This window comes from Salvelinus alpinus, chromosome 4 (genome assembly GCF_045679555.1).
Source record: "Salvelinus alpinus chromosome 4, SLU_Salpinus.1, whole genome shotgun sequence".
NCBI classification, from domain to species: domain Eukaryota; kingdom Metazoa; phylum Chordata; class Actinopteri; order Salmoniformes; family Salmonidae; genus Salvelinus; species Salvelinus alpinus.
In genome coordinates this window covers 96,617,311-96,638,551 of record NC_092089.1, presented here as the reverse complement: position 1 = coordinate 96,638,551, position 21,241 = coordinate 96,617,311, and the positions used below count along the sequence as shown (strand labels likewise).

General features: G+C 40.8%; 1 protein-coding gene across 1 annotated transcript in view; it reads right to left on the bottom strand.

The window, feature by feature from the left end:
* The window catches only part of LOC139574733 (zinc finger protein 185-like), a 48,084-nt gene that overhangs the window by 21,790 nt on the left and 5,053 nt on the right, over positions 1 to 21,241 (bottom strand). Inside the window, exons 7-15 of the mRNA XM_071399578.1 lie at positions 20,369 to 20,449; positions 19,979 to 20,041; positions 19,127 to 19,846; positions 18,800 to 18,850; positions 7,680 to 7,739; positions 7,489 to 7,566; positions 3,717 to 3,782; positions 3,519 to 3,572; positions 3,309 to 3,368 (exon numbers count right to left, since the gene is read on the bottom strand). Of these exons, the coding sequence (XP_071255679.1) occupies positions 3,309 to 3,368; positions 3,519 to 3,572; positions 3,717 to 3,782; positions 7,489 to 7,566; positions 7,680 to 7,739; positions 18,800 to 18,850; positions 19,127 to 19,846; positions 19,979 to 20,041; positions 20,369 to 20,449 (1,233 nt within the window). The remainder of the gene's footprint in view (positions 1 to 3,308; positions 3,369 to 3,518; positions 3,573 to 3,716; positions 3,783 to 7,488; positions 7,567 to 7,679; positions 7,740 to 18,799; positions 18,851 to 19,126; positions 19,847 to 19,978; positions 20,042 to 20,368; positions 20,450 to 21,241) is intronic.

Sequence of the window (21,241 nt, the reverse complement as noted above, 5' to 3'; positions counted from 1 at the left end):
ACTAATGGAGGATATAGACAGAGGCTGAGGGTGTTACTAATGGAGGATATAGACAGAGGCTGGGGGTGTTACTAATGGAGGATATACTGTAGACAGAGGCTGAGGGTGTTACTAATGGAGGATGTAGACAGAGGCTGAGGGTGTTACTAATGGAGGACATAGAAAGAGGCTGAGTGTGTTACTAATGGAGGATAGACAGAGGCTGAGGGTGTTACTAATGGAGGACATAGAAAGAGGCTGAGGGTGTTACTAATGGAGGATATAGACAGAGGCTGAGGGTGTTACTAATGGAGGTTATAGACAGAGGCTGAGGGTGTTACTAATGGAGGATATAGAAAGAGGCTGAGGGTGTTACTAATGGAGGACAGAGGCTGAGGGTGTTACTAATGGAGGTTATAGACAGAGACTGAGGGTGTTACTAATGGAGGACAGAGGCTGAGGGTGTTACTAATGGAGGTTATAGACAGAGGCTGAGGGTGTTACTAATGGAGGTTATAGACAGAGGCTGAGGGTGTTACTAATGGAGGACAGAGGCTGAGGGTGTTACTAATGGAGGTTATAGACAGAGGCTGAGGGTGTTACTAATGGAGGTTATAGACAGAGGCTGAGGGTGTTACTAATGGAGGTTATAGACAGAGGCTGAGGGTGTTACTAATGGAGGACAGAGGCTGAGGGTGTTACTAATGGAGGACAGAGGCTGAGGGTGTTACTAATGGAGGACAGAGGCTGAGGGTGTTACTAATGGAGGTTATAGACAGAGGCTGAGGGTGTTACTAATGGAGGATATAGACAGAGGCTGAGGGTGTTACTAATGGAGGACAGAGGCTGAGGGTGTTACTAATGGAGGATATAGACAGAGACTGAGGGTGTTACTAATGGAGGACAGAGACTGCGGGTGTTACTAATGGAGGATATAGACAGAGGCTGAGGGTGTTACTAATGGAGGATATAGACAGAGACTGAGGGTGTTACTAATGGAGGATATACTGTAGACAGAGGCTGAGGGCGTTACTAATGGAGGACAGAGGCTGAGGGTGTTACTAATGGAGGATATAGACAGAGGCTGAGGGTCTTACTAATGGAGGATATAGACAGAGGCTGAGGGTGTTACTAATGGAGGATATAGACAGAGGCTGAGGGTGTTACTAATGGAGGATATAGACAGAGGCTGAGGGTGTTACTAATGGAGGTTATACTGTAGACAGAGGCTGAGGGTCTTACTAATGGAGGATATAGACAGAGGCTGAGGGTGTTACTAATGGAGGATATAGACAGAGGCTGAGGGTGTTACTAATGGAGGATATAGACAGAGGCTGAGGGTGTTACTAATGGAGGATATACTGTAGACAGAGGCTGAGGGTGTTACTAATGGAGGATGTAGACAGAGGCTGAGGGTGTTACTAATGGAGGACATAGAAAGAGGCTGAGGGTGTTACTAATGGAGGATATAGACAGAGGCTGAGGGTGTTACTAATGGAGGATATAGAAAGAGGCTGAGGGTGTTACTAATGGAGGTTATAGACAGAGGCTGAGGGTGTTACTAATGGAGGATATAGAAAGAGGCTGAGGGTGTTACTAATGGAGGACAGAGGCTGAGGGTGTTACTAATGGAGGTTATAGACAGAGGCTGAGGGTGTTACTAATGGAGGATATAGACAGAGGCTGAGGATGTTACTAATGGAGGACATAGAAAGAGGCTGAGGGTGTTACTAATGGAGGACAGAGGCTGAGGATGTTACTAATGGAGGTTATAGACAGAGGCTGAGGGTGTTACTAATGGAGGATATAGACAGAGGCTGAGGGTGTTACTAATGGAGGATATAGACAGAGACTGAGGGTGTTACTAATGGAGGATATAGACAGAGACTGAGGGTGTTACTAATGGAGGACATAGAAAGAGGCTGAGGGTGTTACTAATGGAGGACAGAGGCTGAGGGTGTTACTAATGGAGGATATAGACAGAGACTGAGGGTGTTACTAATGGAGGATATAGACAGAGACTGAGGGTGTTACTAATGGAGGATATAGACAGAGACTGAGGGTGTTACTAATGGAGGTTATAGACAGAGACTGAGGGTGTTACTAATGGAGGACAGAGGCTGAGGGTGTTACTAATGGAGGACATAGAAAGAGGCTGAGGGTGTTACTAATGGAGGACAGAGGCTGAGGGTGTTACTAATGGAGGTTATAGACAGAGGCTGAGGGTGTTACTAATGGAGGATATAGACAGAGGCTGAGGGTGTTACTAATGGAGGATATAGACAGAGACTGAGGGTGTTACTAATGGAGGATATAGACAGAGACTGAGGGTGTTACTAATGGAGGTTATAGACAGAGACTGAGGGTGTTACTAATGGAGGATATAGACAGAGGCTGAGGGTGTTACTAATGGAGGACAGAGGCTGAGGGTGTTACTAATGGAGGATATAGACAGAGACTGAGGGTGTTACTAATGGAGGATATAGACAGAGGCTGAGGGTGTTACTAATGGAGGTTATAGACAGAGACTGAGGGTGTTACTAATGGAGGACAGAGGCTGAGGGTGTTACTAATGGAGGATATAGACAGAGGCTGAGGGTGTTACTAATGGAGGACAGAGGCTGAGGGTGTTACTAATGGAGGATATAGACAGAGACTGAGGGTGTTACTAATGGAGGATATAGACAGAGACTGAGGGTGTTACTAATGGAGGATATAGACACAGGCTGAGGGTGTTACTAATGGAGGTTATAGACAGAGGCTGAGGGTGTTACTAATGGAGGACAGAGGCTGAGGGTGTTACTAATGGAGGATATAGACAGAGGCTGAGGGTGTTACTAATGGAGGATGTAGACAGAGGCTGAGGGTGTTACTAATGGAGGACATAGAAAGAGGCTGAGGGTGTTACTAATGGAGGACAGAGGCTGAGGGTGTTACTAATGGAGGTTATAGACAGAGGCTGAGGGTGTTACTAATGGAGGACAGAGGCTGAGGGTGTTACTAATGGAGGATATACTGTAGACAGAGGCTGACCGAGATGGCCGCCTCGCTTCGCGTTCCTAGGAAACTATGCAGTATTTTGTTGTCTTATGTGTTATTTATTACTGCATTGTCGGAACTAGAAGCACAAGCATTTCGCTACACTCGCATTAACATCTGCTAACCATGTGTATGTGACAAATAAAATTTGATTTGATTTGAGGGTGTGTGTGAGGAGCGATTCAGTGCAGTGTGTGTGAAAGGGGTGAGCAGTGTGTGTGTGTGTGTGTGTGTGTGTGTGTGTGTGTGTTTGATGCTTTTCCAGAGCCTTTAATAAAGAGGTGGCTTACTGTTTCTGAACCGTAACCAGGGACACCTGTGAATCCTGCTCTTCAGGCTCCTCCTCCTCACTGAGATGAGAGAACATAAAAGGCTTTTAGTACTGGATGGACGGGTGGGTTTGACGTGGGCTTGGTTAGGAGCTTGTGGGCTTGGTTAGGAGCTTGGGAGGGGGCATTGTGGATGTAGATAAGTGATGATCTGTGAGGAGGTTCATTCACCTCTTGTCTGTGGCAGAAATAGGGTTGACGTCCCAGGACCTCTTCCATGTCAGTCTGAGAGAGAGAGAGAGAGAGAGAGAGAGGGAGAGTTAGTTAATCTGGAGACAGAGCTTGGTTCTACATTGGAAGAGGTAGGGGGGCTGCAAATCTGCACTAGTATAGGATGCCCACAGTGAAAACAGACTAACATTAAAATACCTTGATTTGTTTGTGTCGATGGGGATAGCGTCGTCTGCAAGTGCCTCCAACACATTTTCATTCACACTGTAAAACAGAAAACAGATTAAAACAGATCATTTAAAACTCTGACTCATGAGCAGTGTAAAAAAAAGTGTAAAAAAAAGTGTAATCCAAAACGTCAAAGAATTTACAAGCACAATGTCTCTCAGTAGACCAGTACAGTATATCTAACAGGTGGTCTCTCTCAGTAGACAGGTACAGTATATCTCACCTGGAGTCAGTACTAGGGGTCGAACTGTCAGGTGTCTAAGTGTCACATGAGTGTCACATGATCTCAGAATATATACACCTGTTCCGAAAGGCCCCAGAGTCTGCAACACCACCAAGCAAGCGGCACCATGAAGACCATTGAGCTCTCCAAATAGGTCAGGGACAAAGTTGTGGAGTACAGATCAGGGTTGGGTTAAAAAAAATATCCTAAACTTTGAACATCCCACGGAGCACCATTAAATCCATTATTAAAAAATTGAAAGAATATGGCACCACAACAAACCTGCCTTTAGAGGGCCGTCCACCAAAACTCACGGACCAGGCAAGTAGGGCATTAATCAGAGAGGCAACAAAGAGACCAAAGATAACCCTGAAGGAGCTACAAAGCTCCACAGCGAAGATTGGAGTATCTGTCCATAGGACCACTTTAAGCCGTACACTCCACAGAGCTGAGCTTTACGGAAGAGTGGCCAGAAAAAAAGCCATTGCTTAAAGAAAAAAATATGCTAGCACGTTTGGTGTTTGCCAAAAGGCATGTGGGAGACTCCCCAAACATATGGAAGAAGGTACTCTGGTCAGATGAGACTCAAATTTAGCTTTTTGGCCATCAAGGAAAAAGCTATGTCTGGCGCAAACCCAACACCTCTCATCACCCCGAGAATACCATCCCCACAGTGAAGCATGGTGGTGGCAGCATCATGCTGTTGGGATGTTTTTCATAGGCGGGGACTGGGAAACTGGTCAGAATTGAAGGAATGATGGATATCGCTTAAATACAGGGAAATTCTTGAGGGAAACCTGTTTCAGTCTTCCAGAGATTTGAGACTGGGACAGAGATTCACCTTCCAGCAGAACAATGACCCTAAGCACACTGCTAAAGCAACACTCGAGTGGTGTGAGGGGTAACATTTAAATGTCTTGGAATGGCCTAGTCAAAGCCCAGACCTCAATCCAATTGAGAATCTGTGGTATGACTTAAAGATTGCTGTACACCAGCGGAACCCATCCAACTTGAAAGAGCTGGAGCAGTTTTGCCTTGAAGAATGGGCAAAAATCCCAGTGGCTAAATGTGCCAAGCTCATAGTGACATGCCCCAAGAGACTTGCAGCTGTAATTGATGCAAAAGGTGTGTCTAAAAAATATATACGTTTTCAGTTTTTTTGTATTATTTCTTGTTTGTTTCACACACAAAAATATTTTGCCTCCTCAAAGTGGTAGGCATGTTGTGTAAATCAAATTATACAAACGCTCCAAAAATTATATTTTAATTCCAGGTTGCAAGGCAACAAAATAGGAAAAATGACAAGGGGGTTGAATACTTTCGCAAGCCACTGTAGTAGTAGTAGATTTAGTAGTGGCAGGTAGTAGTAGTAGATTTAGTAGTGGCGGGTAGTAGTAGTAGATTTAGATTTAGTAGTAGCAGGTAAAAGTAGTAGTAGTAGTAGTTGTAATATATTTAGATTTAGTAGTAGCAGGTAGTAGTAGTAGATTTAGATTTAGTAGTAGCAGGTGGTAGTAGTAGTAGTAGTAGATGTTGTTGTGACAGGTAGTAGTAGTAGTAGTAGATTTAGTAGTGGCAGGTAGTAGTAGTAGTAGATTTAGTAGTGGCAGGTAGTAGCAGTAGTATATTTAGTAATGGCAGGTAGTAGTAGTAGATTTAGATGTAGTAGTAGCAGGTAGTAGTAGTAGTAGATTTAGTAGTGTCAAGTAGTAGTAGTAGTTTTAGATTTAGTAGTGGCAGGTAATAGTAATAGTAGTTGTAATAATAATAGTAGTAGATTTAGTAGTGGCAGGTAGTATTAGTAGATTGAGTAGTGACAGGTAGTAGTAGTAGTAGATTTAGTAGTGTCAAGTAGTAGTAGTAGTAGATTTAGATTTAGTAGTGACAGGTAGCAGTAGATTTAGTAGTGGCAGATAGTAGTAGTCGATTTAGATTTAGTAGTAGCAGATAGTAGTAGTAGTAGATTTAGTTGTGGCAGGTAGTAGTAGCAATAGTAGTAGTAGTAGTAATAGTAGTAGTAGTAGTAGTAGATTTGGTAGAGGCAGGTAGTAGTATATTTAGATTTAGTAGTGGCAGGTAGTAGTCGTCGTAATAGTAGTATATTTAGTAGTGGCAGGTAGTAGTAGTAGATTTAGTAGTGACAGGTACTAATAGTAGTAGATTTAGTTGTGACAGGTAGTAGTAGTAGTACTAGTAGTAGTAGTAGTATATTTAGTAGTAGTACTAGATTTAGTTGTGACTGGTAGTAGTAGATTTAGTAGTGGAGGTAGTAGTAGTAGTAACAGTAGTAGATTTATTTGTGACAGGTAGCAGTAGTAGAATAGTAGTATATTTAGCAGTGACAGGTAGTAGTGGTAGTAGATTTAGTATTGACAGGTAGTAGTAGTAGTAGATGTAGTAGTAGATTTAGTAATGGCAGGTAGTAGAAGTAAATTTAGATTTAGTAGCGGCAGGTAGTAGTAGTAGATTTAGATTTAGTAGTAGTGGCAGGTAGTAGTAGTAGTATTAGTAGTAGTAATAATAGTAGTAGATGTAGTAGTGGCAGGTAGTAGTAGCAGTAGATTTAGTAATGACAGGTAGTAGTAGTAGTATATTTAGTAGTGGCAGGTAATAGTAATAGTAGTAGTAGATTTAGTAGTGACAGGTAGTAGGAGATTTAGTAGTGGCAGATAGTAGTAGTCGATTTAGTAGTAGTAGTAGTAGATTTAGTAGTGGCAGATAGTAGTAGTCGATTTAGTAGTAGTAGTAGTAGTAGTAGTAGATTTAGATTTAGTAGTAGCAGGTAGTAGAGGTAAGAGGCTAGCGGGAGAGGGTAGAGGCTATGGGGAGAGGGTAGAGGCTATGGGGAGAGGGTAGAGGCTATGGGGAGAGGGTAGAGGCTATGGGGAGAGGGTAGAGGCTATGGGGAGAGGGTAGAGGCTATGGGGAGAGGGTAGAGGCTATGGGGAGAGGGTAGAGGCTATGGGGAGAGGGTAGAGGCTATGGGGAGAGGGTAGAGGCTATGGGGAGAGGGTAGAGGCTATGGGGAGAGTGTAGAGGTTAGAGGCTAGGGGGAGAGACTGAGCATGAGGGAGAGACAACCAGAGACACAGTTGGTCAGTAAGTTTCCCCCTAACCACTGGTCCATCAGAACCAGAGACACAGTTGGTCAGTAAGTTTCCCCCTAACCGCTGGTCCATCAGAACCAGAGACACAGTTGGTCAGTAAGTTTCCCCCTAACCACTGGTCCATCAGAACCAGAGACACAGTTGGTCAGTAAGTTTCCCCCTAACCGCTGGTCCATCAGAACCAGAGACACAGTTGGTCAGTAAGTTTCCCCCTAACCGCTGGTCCATCAGAACCAGAGACACAGTTGGTCAGTAAGTTTCCCCCTAACCGCTGGTCCATCAGAACCAGAGACACAGTTGGTCAGTAAGTTTCCCCCTAACCGCTGGCCCATCAGAACCAGAGACACAGTTGCACTGTGATGTATAGGGGAATGAATTAGTGTCTTATATAAGGGGTCTCCTCTCTTCCCACCTGTCTGATCCACTGAGAAGCTCCTGACTCCAAGATCCTGGGCTGGGAGGGATGGGCTTTACCAACTCCTCTTCTCGACTACACAGAGGAGAGTCAAAATATAATTACAAGGCTTATAGTGTGACATGATACATTGTCGTATTAAATCATTTTATTTGTAAAGAAATTTTAAAAAAAATGTTGGAACAAACCCGTTAGTGAGAGAGAGGAGATCATCAACCATGAGCTGAGGGATTGGCTCACCATGCAATCTGCAGACAAGACAGAGAGGACTTGAATAGCAGAGCACAACGATTTACATCTAACAGACTGTTATAGCAGCAGCTAATAGACTATTATAGCAGCAACTAACAGACTATTATAGCAGCAGCTAACAGACTATTATAGCAGCAGCTAACAGACTGTTATAGCAGCAGCTAACAGACTGTTATAGCAGCAACTAACAGACTATTATAGCAGCAGCTAACAGACTGTTATAGCAGCAGCTAACAGACTATTATAGCAGCAGCTAACAGACTATTATAGCAGCAGCTAACAGACTGTTATAGCAGCAACTAACAGACTGTTAAAGCAGCAGCTAACAGACTGTTATAGCAACAGCTAACAGACTATTATAGCAGCAGCTAACAGACTGTTATAGCAGCAGCTAACGGACTATTATAGCAGCAACTAACAGACTATTATAGCAGCAGCTAACAGACTGTTATAGCAGCAGCTAACAGACTGTTATAGCAGCAACTAACAGACTGTTATAGCAGCAACTAACAGACTATTATAGCAGCAGCTAACATACTATTATAGCAGCAACTAACAGACTGTTATAGCAGCAGATAACAGACTATTATAGCAGCAGCTAACAGACTATTATAGCAGCAGCTAACAGACTATTATAGCAGCAGCTAACAGACTGTTATAGCAGCAGCTAACAGACTATTATAGCAGCAGCTAACAGACTGTTATAGCAGCAACTAACAGACTGTTATAGCAGCAACTAACAGACTAGTATAGCAGCAGCTAACAGACTATTATAGCAGCAGCTAACAGACTATTATAGCAGCAGCTAACAGACTATTATAACAGCAACTAACAGACTGTTATAGCAGCAGCTAACAGACTGTTAATACAGCAACTAACAGACAATTGTAGCAGCAGCTAACAGACTGCTATAGCAGCAGCTAACAGACTGTTAATACAGCAACTAACAGACTATTATAGCAGCAGCTAACAGACTGTTATAGCAACAGCTAACAGACTGTTATAGCAGCAGCTAACAGACTGTTATAGCAGATAACAGACTATTATAGCAGCAGCTAACAGACTATTATAGCAGCAGCTAACAGACTGTTATAGCAGCAACTAACAGACTATTATAGCAGCAGCTAACAGACTGTTATAGCAGCAGCTAACAGACTGTTATAGCAGCAGCTAACAGACTATTATAGCAGCAGCTAACATACTATTATAGCAACAGCTAACATACTATTATAGCAGCAGCTAACAGACTGTTATAGCAGCAGCTAACATACTATTACAGCAGCAGCTAACATACTATTATAGCAACAGCTAACAGACTGTTATAGCAGCAGCTAACAGACTGTAATAGCAGCAGCTAACAGACTGTTATAGCAGCAACTAACAGACTATTATAGCAGCAACTAACAGACTATTATAGCAGCAGCTAACAGACTGTTATAGCAGCAGCTAACAGACTGTTATAGCAGCAGCTAACAGACTATTATAGCAGCAGCTAACATACTATTATAGCAACAGCTAACATACTATTATAGCAGAGGCTAACAGACTGTTATAGCAGCAGCTAACATACTATTACAGCAGCAGCTAACATACTATTATAGCAACAGCTAACATACTATTATAGCAGCAGATAACAGACTATTATAGCAGCAGCTAACATACTGTTATATCAACAGCTAACATACTATTATAGCAGCAGATAACAGACTATTATAGCAGCAGCTAACATACTGTTATAGCAACAGCTAACATACTATTATAGTAGCAGATAACAGGCTATTATAGCAGCAGCTAACAGACTGTTATAGCAGCAGCTAACAGACTGTTATAGCAGCAGCTAACAGACTGTTATAGCAGCAACTAACAAACTATTATAGCAGCAGCTAACAGACTGTTATAGCAGCAGCTAACAGACTATTATAGCAGCAGCTAACAGACTGTTATAGCAACAGCTAACATACTATTATAGCAGCAGATAACAGACTATTATAGCAGCAGCTAACATACTGTTATAGCAACAGCTAACATACTATTATAGTAGCAGATAACAGGCTATTATAGCAGCAGCTAACAGACTGTTATAGCAGCAGCTAACAGACTGTTATAGCAGCAGCTAACAGACTGTTATAGCAGCAACTAACAGACTATTATAGCAGCAGCTAACAGACTGTTATAGCAGCAGCTAACAGACTATTATAGCAGCAGCTAACAGACTGTTATAGCAACAGCTAACAGACTGTTATAGCAGCAGCTAACAGACTGTTATAGCAGCAGCTAACAGACTATTATAGCAGCAGCTAACAGACTGTTATAGCAGCAGCTAACAGACTATTATAGCAGCAGCTAACAGACTGTTATAGCAGCAGCTAACAGACTGTTATAGCAGCAGCTAACAGACTGTTATAGCAGCAGCTAACAGACTGTTATAGCAGCAGCTAACATACTATTACAGCAGCAGCTAACATACTATTATAGCAACAGCTAACATACTATTATAGCAGCAGCTAACAGACTGTTATAGCAGCAGCTAACAGACTGTTATAGCAGAAAACTAACAGACTATTATCGCAGCAGCTAACAGACTGTTATAGCAGCAGATAACAGACTATTATAGCAGCAGCTAACATACTGTTATAGCAACAGCTAACATACTATTATAGCAGCAGATAACAGACTATTATAGTAGCAGATAACAGGCTATTATAGCAGCTAACAGACTGTTATAGCAGCAGCTAACAGACTGTTATAGCAGCAGCTAACAGACTATTATAGCAGCAGATAACAGACTATTATAGCAGCAGATAACAGAATATTATAGCAGCAGATAACATACTATTATAGCAGCAGCTAACAGACTATTATAGCAGCAGATAACATACTATTATAGCAGCAGCAAACAGACTATTTTAGCAGCAGCTAACAGACTGTTATAGCAGCAGATAACAGACTATTATAGCAGCAGCTAACATACTGTTATAGCAACAGCTAACATACTATTATAGCAGCAGATAACAGACTATTATAGCAGCAGCTAACATACTGTTATAGCAACAGCTAACATACTATTATAGTAGCAGATAACAGACAATTATAGCAGCAGCTAACAGACAATTATAGCAGCAGCTAACAGACTGTTATAGCAGCAGCTAACAGACTGTTATAGCAGCAACTAACAGACTGTTATAGCAGCAACTAACAGACTATTATAGCAGCAGCTAACATACTATTATAGCAGCAACTAACAGACTGTTATAGCAGCAGATAACAGACTATTATAGCAGCAGCTAACAGACTATTATAGCAGCAGCTAACAGACTATTATAGCAGCAGCTAACAGACTATTATAGCAGCAGCTAACATACTATTATAGCAGCAGATAACAGACTATTATAGCAGCAGCTAACATACTGTTATAGCAACAGCTAACATACTATTATAGTAGCAGATAACAGGCTATTATAGCAGCAGCTAACAGACTGTTATAGCAGCAGCTAACAGACTGTTATAGCAGCAGCTAACAGACTGTTATAGCAGCAACTAACAAACTATTATAGCAGCAGCTAACAGACTGTTATAGCAGCAGCTAACAGACTATTATAGCAGCAGCTAACAGACTGTTATAGCAACAGCTAACATACTATTATAGCAGCAGATAACAGACTATTATAGCAGCAGCTAACATACTGTTATAGCAACAGCTAACATACTATTATAGTAGCAGATAACAGGCTATTATAGCAGCAGCTAACAGACTGTTATAGCAGCAGCTAACAGACTGTTATAGCAGCAGCTAACAGACTGTTATAGCAGCAACTAACAGACTATTATAGCAGCAGCTAACAGACTGTTATAGCAGCAGCTAACAGACTATTATAGCAGCAGCTAACAGACTGTTATAGCAACAGCTAACAGACTGTTATAGCAGCAGCTAACAGACTGTTATAGCAGCAGCTAACAGACTATTATAGCAGCAGCTAACAGACTGTTATAGCAGCAGCTAACAGACTATTATAGCAGCAGCTAACAGACTGTTATAGCAGCAGCTAACAGACTGTTATAGCAGCAGCTAACATACTATTACAGCAGCAGCTAACATACTATTATAGCAACAGCTAACATACTATTATAGCAGCAGCTAACAGACTGTTATAGCAGCAGCTAACAGACTGTTATAGCAGAAAACTAACAGACTATTATCGCAGCAGCTAACAGACTGTTATAGCAGCAGATAACAGACTATTATAGCAGCAGCTAACATACTGTTATAGCAACAGCTAACATACTATTATAGCAGCAGATAACAGACTATTATAGCAGCAGCTAACAGACTATTATAGCAGCAGATAACAGACTATTATAGCAGCAGATAACAGAATATTATAGCAGCAGATAACATACTATTATAGCAGCAGCTAACAGACTATTATAGCAGCAGATAACATACTATTATAGCAGCAGCAAACAGACTATTTTAGCAGCAGCTAACAGACTGTTATAGCAGCAGATAACAGACTATTATAGCAGCAGCTAACATACTGTTATAGCAACAGCTAACATACTATTATAGCAGCAGATAACAGACTATTATAGCAGCAGCTAACATACTGTTATAGCAACAGCTAACATACTATTATAGTAGCAGATAACAGACAATTATAGCAGCAGCTAACAGACAATTATAGCAGCAGCTAACAGACTGTTATAGCAGCAGCTAACAGACTGTTATAGCAGCAACTAACAGACTGTTATAGCAGCAACTAACAGACTATTATAGCAGCAGCTAACATACTATTATAGCAGCAACTAACAGACTGTTATAGCAGCAGATAACAGACTATTATAGCAGCAGCTAACAGACTATTATAGCAGCAGCTAACAGACTATTATAGCAGCAGCTAACAGACTATTATAGCAGCAGCTAACAGACTATTATAGCAGCAGCTAACAGACTATTATAGCAGCAGCTAACAGACTGTTATAGCAGCAACTAACAGACTATTATAGCAGCAGCTAACAGACTATTATAGCAGCAGCTAACAGACTATTATAGCAGCAGCTAACAGACTATTATAACAGCAACTAACAGACTGTTATAGCAGCAGCTAACAGACTGTTAATACAGCAACTAACAGACAATTATAGCAGCAGCTAACAGACTGCTATAGCAGCAGCTAACAGACTGTTAATACAGCAACTAACAGACTATTATAGCAGCAGCTAACAGACTGTTATAGCAACAGCTAACAGACTGTTATAGCAGCAGCTAACAGACTGTTATAGCAGATAACAGACTATTATAGCAGCAGCTAACAGACTATTATAGCAGCAGCTAACAGACTGTTATAGCAGCAACTAACAGACTATTATAGCAGCAGCTAACAGACTGTTATAGCAGCAGCTAACAGACTGTTATAGCAGCAGCTAACAGACTATTATAGCAGCAGCTAACATACTATTATAGCAACAGCTAACATACTATTATAGCAGCAGCTAACAGACTGTTATAGCAGCAGCTAACATACTATTACAGCAGCAGCTAACATACTATTATAGCAACAGCTAACAGACTGTTATAGCAGCAGCTAACAGACTGTAATAGCAGCAGCTAACAGACTGTTATAGCAGCAACTAACAGACTATTATAGCAGCAACTAACAGACTATTATAGCAGCAGCTAACAGACTGTTATAGCAGCAGCTAACAGACTGTTATAGCAGCAGCTAACAGACTATTATAGCAGCAGCTAACATACTATTATAGCAACAGCTAACATACTATTATAGCAGCAGCTAACAGACTGTTATAGCAGCAGCTAACATACTATTACAGCAGCAGGTAACATACTATTATAGCAACAGCTAACATACTATTATAGCAGCAGATAACAGACTATTATAGCAGCAGCTAACATACTGTTATATCAACAGCTAACATACTATTATAGCAGCAGATAACAGACTATTATAGCAGCAGCTAACATACTGTTATAGCAACAGCTAACATACTATTATAGTAGCAGATAACAGGCTATTATAGCAGCAGCTAACAGACTGTTATAGCAGCAGCTAACAGACTGTTATAGCAGCAGCTAACAGACTGTTATAGCAGCAACTAACAAACTATTATAGCAGCAGCTAACAGACTGTTATAGCAGCAGCTAACAGACTATTATAGCAGCAGCTAACAGACTGTTATAGCAACAGCTAACATACTATTATAGCAGCAGATAACAGACTATTATAGCAGCAGCTAACATACTGTTATAGCAACAGCTAACATACTATTATAGTAGCAGATAACAGGCTATTATAGCAGCAGCTAACAGACTGTTATAGCAGCAGCTAACAGACTGTTATAGCAGCAGCTAACAGACTGTTATAGCAGCAACTAACAGACTATTATAGCAGCAGCTAACAGACTGTTATAGCAGCAGCTAACAGACTATTATAGCAGCAGCTAACAGACTGTTATAGCAACAGCTAACAGACTGTTATAGCAGCAGCTAACAGACTGTTATAGCAGCAGCTAACAGACTATTATAGCAGCAGCTAACAGACTGTTATAGCAGCAGCTAACAGACTATTATAGCAGCAGCTAACAGACTGTTAAAGCAGCAGCTAACAGACTGTTATAGCAGCAGCTAACAGACTGTTATAGCAGCAGCTAACAGACTGTTATAGCAGCAGCTAACATACTATTACAGCAGCAGCTAACATACTATTATAGCAACAGCTAACATACTATTATAGCAGCAGCTAACAGACTATTATAGCAGCAGCTAACATACTGTTATAGCAACAGCTAACATACTATTATAGCAGCAGATAACAGACTATTATAGCAGCAGCTAACATACTGTTATAGCAACAGCTAACATACTATTATAGTAGCAGATAACAGACAATTATAGCAGCAGCTAACAGACTGTTATAGCAGCAGATAACAGACTATTATAGCAGCAGCTAACAGACTATTATAGCAGCAGCTAACAGACTGTTATAGCAGCAGCTAACATACTGTTATAGCAACAGCTAACATACTGTTATAGCAACAGCTAACATACTATTATAGTAGCAGATAACAGACAATTATAGCAGCAGCTAACAGACTGTTATAGCAGCAGATAACAGACTATTATAGCAGCAGCTAACAGACTGTTATAGCAGCAGCTAACAGACTGTTATAGCAGCAGCTAACAGACTGTTATAGCAGCAGCTAACATACTATTACAGCAGCAGCTAACATACTATTATAGCAACAGCTAACATACTATTATAGCAGCAGCTAACAGACTGTTATAGCAGCAGCTAACAGACTGTTATAGCAGAAAACTAACAGACTATTATCGCAGCAGCTAACAGACTGTTATAGCAGCAGATAACAGACTATTATAGCAGCAGCTAACATACTGTTATAGCAACAGCTAACATACTATTATAGCAGCAGATAACAGACTATTATAGCAGCAGCTAACAGACTATTATAGCAGCAGATAACAGACTATTATAGCAGCAGATAACAGAATATTATAGCAGCAGATAACATACTATTATAGCAGCAGCTAACAGACTATTATAGCAGCAGATAACATACTATTATAGCAGCAGCAAACAGACTATTTTAGCAGCAGCTAACAGACTGTTATAGCAGCAGATAACAGACTATTATAGCAGCAGCTAACATACTGTTATAGCAACAGCTAACATACTATTATAGCAGCAGATAACAGACTATTATAGCAGCAGCTAACATACTGTTATAGCAACAGCTAACATACTATTATAGTAGCAGATAACAGACAATTATAGCAGCAGCTAACAGACAATTATAGCAGCAGCTAACAGACTGTTATAGCAGCAGCTAACAGACTGTTATAGCAGCAACTAACAGACTGTTATAGCAGCAACTAACAGACTATTATAGCAGCAGCTAACATACTATTATAGCAGCAACTAACAGACTGTTATAGCAGCAGATAACAGACTATTATAGCAGCAGCTAACAGACTATTATAGCAGCAGCTAACAGACTATTATAGCAGCAGCTAACAGACTATTATAGCAGCAGCTAACAGACTATTATAGCAGCAGCTAACAGACTATTATAGCAGCAGCTAACAGACTGTTATAGCAGCAACTAACAGACTATTATAGCAGCAGCTAACAGACTATTATAGCAGCAGCTAACAGACTATTATAGCAGCAGCTAACAGACTATTATAACAGCAACTAACAGACTGTTATAGCAGCAGCTAACAGACTGTTAATACAGCAACTAACAGACAATTATAGCAGCAGCTAACAGACTGCTATAGCAGCAGCTAACAGACTGTTAATACAGCAACTAACAGACTATTATAGCAGCAGCTAACAGACTGTTATAGCAACAGCTAACAGACTGTTATAGCAGCAGCTAACAGACTGTTATAGCAGATAACAGACTATTATAGCAGCAGCTAACAGACTATTATAGCAGCAGCTAACAGACTGTTATAGCAGCAACTAACAGACTATTATAGCAGCAGCTAACAGACTGTTATAGCAGCAGCTAACAGACTGTTATAGCAGCAGCTAACAGACTATTATAGCAGCAGCTAACATACTATTATAGCAACAGCTAACATACTATTATAGCAGCAGCTAACAGACTGTTATAGCAGCAGCTAACATACTATTACAGCAGCAGCTAACATACTATTATAGCAACAGCTAACAGACTGTTATAGCAGCAGCTAACAGACTGTAATAGCAGCAGCTAACAGACTGTTATAGCAGCAACTAACAGACTATTATAGCAGCAACTAACAGACTATTATAGCAGCAGCTAACAGACTGTTATAGCAGCAGCTAACAGACTGTTATAGCAGCAGCTAACAGACTATTATAGCAGCAGCTAACATACTATTATAGCAACAGCTAACATACTATTATAGCAGCAGCTAACAGACTGTTATAGCAGCAGCTAACATACTATTACAGCAGCAGGTAACATACTATTATAGCAACAGCTAACATACTATTATAGCAGCAGATAACAGACTATTATAGCAGCAGCTAACATACTGTTATATCAACAGCTAACATACTATTATAGCAGCAGATAACAGACTATTATAGCAGCAGCTAACATACTGTTATAGCAACAGCTAACATACTATTATAGTAGCAGATAACAGGCTATTATAGCAGCAGCTAACAGACTGTTATAGCAGCAGCTAACAGACTGTTATAGCAGCAGCTAACAGACTGTTATAGCAGCAACTAACAAACTATTATAGCAGCAGCTAACAGACTGTTATAGCAGCAGCTAACAGACTATTATAGCAGCAGCTAACAGACTGTTATAGCAACAGCTAACATACTATTATAGCAGCAGATAACAGACTATTATAGCAGCAGCTAACATACTGTTATAGCAACAGCTAACATACTATTATAGTAGCAGATAACAGGCTATTATAGCAGCAGCTAACAGACTGTTATAGCAGCAGCTAACAGACTGTTATAGCAGCAGCTAACAGACTGTTATAGCAGCAACTAACAGACTATTATAGCAGCAGCTAACAGACTGTTATAGCAGCAGCTAACAGACTATTATAGCAGCAGCTAACAGACTGTTATAGCAACAGCTAACAGAGTGTTATAGCAGCAGCTAACAGACTGTTATAGCAGCAGCTAACAGACTATTATAGCAGCAGCTAACAGACTGTTATAGCAGCAGCTAACAGACTATTATAGCAGCAGCTAACAGACTGTTAAAGCAGCAGCTAACAGACTGTTATAGCAGCAGCTAACAGACTGTTATAGCAGCAGCTAACAGACTGTTATAGCAGCAGCTAACATACTATTACAGCAGCAGCTAACATACTATTATAGCAACAGCTAACATACTATTATAGCAGCAGCTAACAGACTATTATAGCAGCAGCTAACATACTGTTATAGCAACAGCTAACATACTATTATAGCAGCAGATAACAGACTATTATAGCAGCAGCTAACATACTGTTATAGCAACAGCTAACATACTATTATAGTAGCAGATAACAGACAATTATAGCAGCAGCTAACAGACTATTATAGCAGCAGCTAACAGACTATTATAGCAGCACATAACAGACTGTTATAGTAGCAGATAACAGGCTATTATAGCAGCAGCTGGCTAGCACAACACCTGTATAAAACCACATTTAATTCTGTATCCAAAGTTGTTTGATCACTTCCTCTTGTGGCTCTATTTAAGGAACTTCACCAGCAGGATTGTGTTTTAATATTCACTGAGTGTACAAAACATTAAGAACACCTGCTCTTTCCATGACATAGACTGACCAGGTGCATCCAGCTGAAAGCTATAATCCCTTATTGATGTCACTTGTTAAATCCACTTCAATCCGTGTAGATGAAGGGGAGGAGACGGGTTAAAGAAGGATTTTTAAGTCTTCAGACAATTGAGACATGGATTGTGTATGTGTGCCATTCAGAGGGAGAATGGGCAAGACACAATATTTAAATGCCTTTGAACGGAGTATGGTAGTAAGTGCCAGGTTCCACCAGTTTGTGTCAAGAACTGCAACGCTGCTGGGTTTTTCACACTTAACAGTTTCACGCGTGATTCAAGAATGGTCCACCGCCCAAAGGACATCCAGCCAACTTGACACAACTTTGGGAAGCATTGGAGTCAACATGGGGCAGCATCCTTGTGGAACGCTTTCAACACCTTGTATTGTCCATGCCCCAATGAATTGAGGCTGTTCTGAGGGGGGTGCAACTCAATATTAGGAAGGTGTTCCTAATGTTTTGTTCACTCAGTGTAGAAGTACAGAATGACCGTTGACACCAGGGGTGTATTCACTAGACACCAAAAGGAAGCAAACGGCTGAAACAGGGAGGGACTAACCTGAAGGTGTCCAATAAACACTAGTTTTCATTGCAAAACATTTTGGTACGGTTTGGTACGGTGTGCCCTAATGAATACACGTCGTTAGTAACCTACTGTAACCGGTTTCATATCACCCACTGTGGCGTGAATGAGGAAGTGTGTCTCTGTGGTTTCCTACCTGTTCTCTGGCTCTGCTGTCTCTGTCCATATTGGGTCAGGGACTCTGGAGCTATGGGGGACGGGAGATACACTTTGTGTTATTGGACTACAGCTATCTGGGATCAAACTGTACAACTGACTAATGGAGGTTCTCTAAAGACAATGGGGTGGACCAACTTTAATAGTCTCACCCAGAGCCCTACCCATAATGTAAATAAAATGGGCTGGTCTCAACACTACACACACTGTGGAGCAACATATCTGATCATTGTTTGGTCAATACGTCCAAATGTTTCTGTCTATACTTATTCAAATGAATATATACAGTAATGAATCAATACTGTACCTGGATGAACCTGTGTCGAAGGAGATGAGTGTGTCAGACAGGGCTGTCAGAGTGTCCACTGGGGCAGGATCTGTCTTCACTGGTTTGTATGGGACAGGGGACACTAATACAGGGGACACTGGGGAGACTACTTTCAGCAGGACACTACTCTCTGGGGACAGCTCAGTGGCCACTTTGGTACGCCCTGGCTTCATGCTCTCATAAGGGTCAATCCCTGCTGGGGTGTCAACTATGACGGGGGTTGAAAGGTGGACGTCTTTCACACATACATGGATGCCCTCCACAGATACAGAAGAGACGTCTTTCACACATACAGAAGGGAAGTCTTTCACAGATACAGAAGAGACGTCTTTCACACATACAGAAGGGAAGTCTTTCACAGATACAGGAGAGACATCTTTTACACATACAGGAGAGACATCTTTCACAGATACAGGAGAGACATCTTTCACCGATACAGGAGAGACATCTTTTACACATACAGGAGAGACATCTTTCACAGATACAGGAGAGACATCTTTCACACATACAGGAGGGATGTCTTTCACACATACAGGAGAGACATCTTTCACAGATACAGGAGAGACATCTTTCACACATACAGGAGAGACGTCTTTCACACATACAGGAGGGACGCCTTTCACAGATGGTGCAGCTGGTTCTTTGGGGACAGAGGGAGTCTCAGTGAAGACAGAGTCATCATTGTCTGTGATCACCACCCTTTAGACACACAAGAAACAACATGTCAGAAAAACAAAACATCTCCCGTCAAGCCTTTCCTGTCAGACAACATCATAATTTTCCATGCGGGACAAAACAAGACAGGACGGTTCTTTGACAGGCATCAATTACCTTTTAGCCACAAAAGATGGAGCATCTGTGGTCAGGGAGGTTTCTGTTGGTTTGTCAGAACAACTGTCAGGTGAACAGGAGAACAGGAGATAAGACACAAACAGAGGAATAGAGAGATGGAGAGAGAGAAAGAAAGAAAGAAAGAAAGAAAGAAAGAAAGAAAGAAAGAAAGAAAGAAAGAAAGAAAGAAAGAAAGAAAGAAAGAAAGGGAGAGAGCGAGAGAAAAAGAGAGAGAGAGAAAGAAATAAAGATAGATAGATAGAGAAATAAAGGGAGAGAGAGAGAGAGAGAGAGAAAGAAAGAAAGAAAGAAAGAAAGAAAGAAAGAAAGAAAGAAAGAAAGAAAGAAAGAAAGAAAGAAAGAAAGAAAGGGAAAGAGAGAGGTACATACTCATATTTATTGGCGGCTGAGAGGACATAGGAGCGTTGTCGGACTGATGAGGTCTTGAGCACGTTCATGGCTGCTTCCTCCCTGATGGACAGATGGAGAGAGAATGAGGGAGTCAGGGAGGAAAGGGATAAAGAGAGATAATTACTTGATACATTGGAAATAATTTACAAAAAAAGAGAGCAAACTAGAATGCTATTTGGCCCTGAACAGAGAGTACACAGTGGCAGAATACCTGACCATTGTGACTGACACAAACTTAAGGAAATCGTTGACTATGTACAGACTCAGTGACCATAGCCTTGCTATTGAGAAAGGCCACCATAGGCAGACATGGCTCTCAAGAGAAGACAGGCTATGTGCACACTGCCCACAAAATGAGGTGGAAACTGAGCTGCACTTCCTAACCTCCTGCCAAATGTATGACCATATTAGAGACACATATTTCCCTCAGATTACACAGACTAACAAAGAATTCTAAAAACAAATCCAATTTTGATAAACTCCCATATCTATTAGGTGAAATAACAGTGTGCAATCACAGCAGCAAGATTTGTGACCTGTTGCCACAAGAAAAGGTCAACCAGTGAAGAACAAACACCACTGTAAATACAACCCATATTTATGTTGATTTATTTTCCCTTTTGTACTTTAATAATTTTTTGTACTTTATAATGATTTGCACATCATTATAACACTGTATAATATGACATAATATGACATTCAACATGTGAGTGTAATGTTTACTGTACATTTTTTATTGTTTATTTCACTTTTGTTTATTATCTATTTCACTTGCTTTGGCAATGTTAACATATGTTTCCCATGCCAATAAAGCCCCTTGAATTGAATTTAATTGAGAAAGAGAGACAGAGA